The sequence below is a fragment of the Pseudophryne corroboree genome, chromosome 4, assembly GCF_028390025.1.
Source record: "Pseudophryne corroboree isolate aPseCor3 chromosome 4, aPseCor3.hap2, whole genome shotgun sequence".
NCBI classification, from domain to species: Eukaryota; Metazoa; Chordata; class Amphibia; order Anura; family Myobatrachidae; genus Pseudophryne; species Pseudophryne corroboree.
Genome location: NC_086447.1, coordinates 358829064 through 358832477, shown reverse-complemented (window position 1 = coordinate 358832477; position 3414 = coordinate 358829064). Strand labels below are relative to the sequence as shown.

The 3414-nt window shown below is 39.6% G+C and overlaps 1 protein-coding gene across 2 annotated transcripts in view; it reads left to right on the top strand.

Annotated features, from left to right (window-relative positions):
• LOC134909544 (phospholipid scramblase family member 5-like) overlaps window positions 1–1389 on the top strand; it is a 61681-nt gene extending 60292 nt beyond the window's left edge. The window contains exons 6-7 of one of the 2 annotated variants that reach the window (XM_063916535.1): window positions 915–973; window positions 1096–1389. In XM_063916535.1, the coding sequence (XP_063772605.1) occupies window positions 915–973; window positions 1096–1122 (86 nt within the window). In that variant the 3' untranslated portion in view covers window positions 1123–1389. Of the gene's footprint in view, window positions 1–914; window positions 1041–1095 lie in introns of those variants that run through there. The other variant, XM_063916534.1, reaches the window with a different exon arrangement.
• The last annotated feature ends 2025 nt before the right edge of the window (window positions 1390–3414 follow it).

Below are 3414 nucleotides of genomic sequence, written 5' to 3'. Positions count from 1 at the left end.
ATTAGTGATCCGTGTTGCATCCCAGGATGCAGCATCGGATCATCTGCAACACCACTGGCTGGCAGTGTGACCCATGGGGTCATGCAAGCTGTTCTCCGCAGATGCAACAGAGTGGCCAGGAAATCTCTATCCTTTAACAGAGATCCAGACTCCCCTTCGTTTTAGGAACTGGAGGCTACCACTGCCCCCTGACATCAGACTGTCAATCACTGACAGTGTGATGCTATATTGTAGTACAGGTTCATTACCTGTGCTAAGTACTGATAATCGGTACTTTGTGATGAGATGCACCTTCAGCCACATCAGAATAAGCCCCAGTGGGGCAGATGTATTAAGCTTGGAGATGTGATAAAGCAGTGATTAGTGCAAGGTGATAACGCACCAGCCAATCAGCTCCTGTAATTTTTCAAATCCGTAATGATTGGCTGGAGCGTTATCACCTTGCGCTTATCATCACTTCCTTATCCCTTCTCCAAGTTAATACAGCTGCCTCAGTGTTTGCAGATTCTGCCCACCAACATAATGGCAATATTATCCAGATACTCTTGGTTGAACTTGGAAAAATTATTGTGCCCTAATAGGGTAATATTTGAGAATGTGCTTTTGGCAAGGCATCTGGGAACGGTTTGCGTGGGTCCATAAATTACAGAACCCCATTGTTATGCTAGTTAGGAAGGACTTACTGGAACAAAATAGCCAAGTTGGTGTTCTTACATTTTCTAGACTGATTCTCTAGGAGGATCTAGATTCTAGAATATCGTAAGCAGCAACATACAGCATTTTTTCTTTCTTTATTATTTCAATTGAATTTAAAATGAAGTGACGTTTGTCATCTACCAAGCATGAAAAATCCTTCCTCCAGAGGTCTAATATAAATAAGCATACCACATGTAATGTCAGGCTTGTTTTTCCAGTTTCGGCAGCACTCAGTCCCAGTGACAAGGCCCTTCTCTTGGCGGCAACATTTTTGTTGGTAAGATTTATGCACTGTTGTTCAAAAACAGCTGCTTTTTTTTTTAACCAAATATGAAAATCAGCATCGGAGTCATTCTGAAGGTGCAAGATTCAAATATTTGGTCCAATTTTTCATTGCAGAATTACATGTTCTTTGAGATGAGCTGAAAAGGACATGGAGGAAGGGGAAGAACTCAGAAGAGCCACATGAAAAGAGAAACGTCACTGTTGTAATTAATGTAAAGGAAAATGAAACAGTAGTAACAATACCTGTGCGCAGGTCTGCATAGGCAAGAACATAGTGTCATTAGATAAGACACTAAGGGGTACATTTACTAAAGATTGTTTCAAATTGATGTATATCTATTTCAACCAATCAATGAAATTGATGTTGTATTCCAGGGGCTGTAACACACATTTACTAACATTTAAAAATGAATACCAAAAATCATCTGTTAGTAAATGTGTGTTACAGCCACTGGAATACAACATCAGTTTAGATTGATTTTCAACAATTTGAGATTTATGTAATTTGATGAAAAATTACCTTTAGTAAATACAGCATACCCGCCAAGAGGGAAGACTGTCTAATCATACATTAATAGAATATTGAATAAGAGTAAATGAAGCTCTTCATTAAAGTATACTAACAACACGTGGAATTAATTATGTGTATTGGTGATCAATCAAGATATATTATCTACTGCCTGTTGGAATATGATTTTATATATGTTCACTAAAACAAAGGCACATTATTCTGTAATAAAACCTGTTTCTGTAGCTTTGTATTACTTGTGCTATTGTATAATATACACCATCCACCCAAAGACCAGAACAGCGCCATCCAACATTATAATTACAAAATGTAGAACACGGAAGGTATTCAAAAATGTTGTGATTTTGACTACATCATAGTCTGTGTAATCGCCCAGCACAGTGGTTCCCCACGCTTTCTCAGATCTCGGCAATACAGATTTGGCATTTTGTCTTCATGATTTACCTATGGCCAAAAGTTTCTCAACATGTCCATCAGAGGCTCCCCCACATGCCCTGACTTCATCATGTGCCCCAGCTGTGGCACATGGGACACATACCTTCAGCTCTCCACGCATGCCATTTATATGCCCCCCCCCCCCTCTCATATATCCCTTATAGCTCCCATCAAGCATAGATAATTTCTATAGCCTACTACAGCCAGGAGCCCACTTTGGACCCCCTGGGGCACAAGGAATGGTGGGAGAGTAGATGCTGTGCCCCTTGGTCCTACTGCAGACAAGGCCATGTTCCTGAGGACGTTCTTGAGTCTTCTCCCTATACTAGGCTCATGTTTGATTGCCAACAATTTACAATTGTCATAAAATTTCCTAAAATATGATGCCCCCAGAAAAGTGATCTGTTATAATAGATGTATGTTCCTCAATGGTCATTGGAGGTACATGTTGGGATCTGGCTTCTTATTTTGGATATTGGGTCGACAGAAGACAACATTGATGATGTCAACATAATTAATATGATATCACTAATGCCAACACCTGCAAAATGTCGACATGGACAGAATACTGACTTCCCATTAGGATTAGAGTTACGATTGGGGATAGCTTTACATGAAAAACATACTGTCAACATTTCTACTTTGCAGTGTTGACATGGTGAATGTCAAAATCACAAACATTTTGGACATGTTCAACATTGACAGCACAACCATGTTGACATTCTCATGTCACCCTAATGAAGGTTGACACTGAATGTCGACATAATATACCACACTCTGGATATAAGGGGCACAGCATATATGAATATGCAGTGTATGAATATGCAGTGTATGAATATTCATATATGCTGTGCCCCTCGGTTTTACTGCAGACAAGACCATGTTCTTGATCATTGATTACAAGTCTTAATATATTTGGTGCAAGACTTGTTCGCTAGAATATCCAGAGTGTGGTATATTATGTCGACATTCAGTGTCAACCTTCATTAGAGTGACATGAGAATGTCAGCATGGTTGTGATGTCAATGTTGAACATGTCCAAAATGTTTGTGATTTTGACATTCACCATGTTAACACTGTGATGTAGAAATGTTGACAGTATGAGTGTGAACAGAAGTGAAACTAGTCACAGACAAAATCATGGAAGCAGTAGGTATAGGGTGGCAATTATATGGCACAGGCAGATTCAGGATCGTGCTCAGTGATGGAAGGCAGATGGCAGGTATGGCCAGTTCCAAACACAAGGTCAGTGCAGGCAATAGACAAGTGTCATAGGTAGGTCCAGGAACAAAGCATAGGCAGTAAAATGAGCTACAGTAATATCCCCATAATAAACTCAATAATGTGCGCAGCCAGACATTACTGTGTTCAGCACACCACTCAGACTTGAATTGGCCCTTATGAATAAAAAAAATGCATTCTCTTGACACAAATGATTAAAAAAAAAAAAAAAAACCATTCACAGGAAG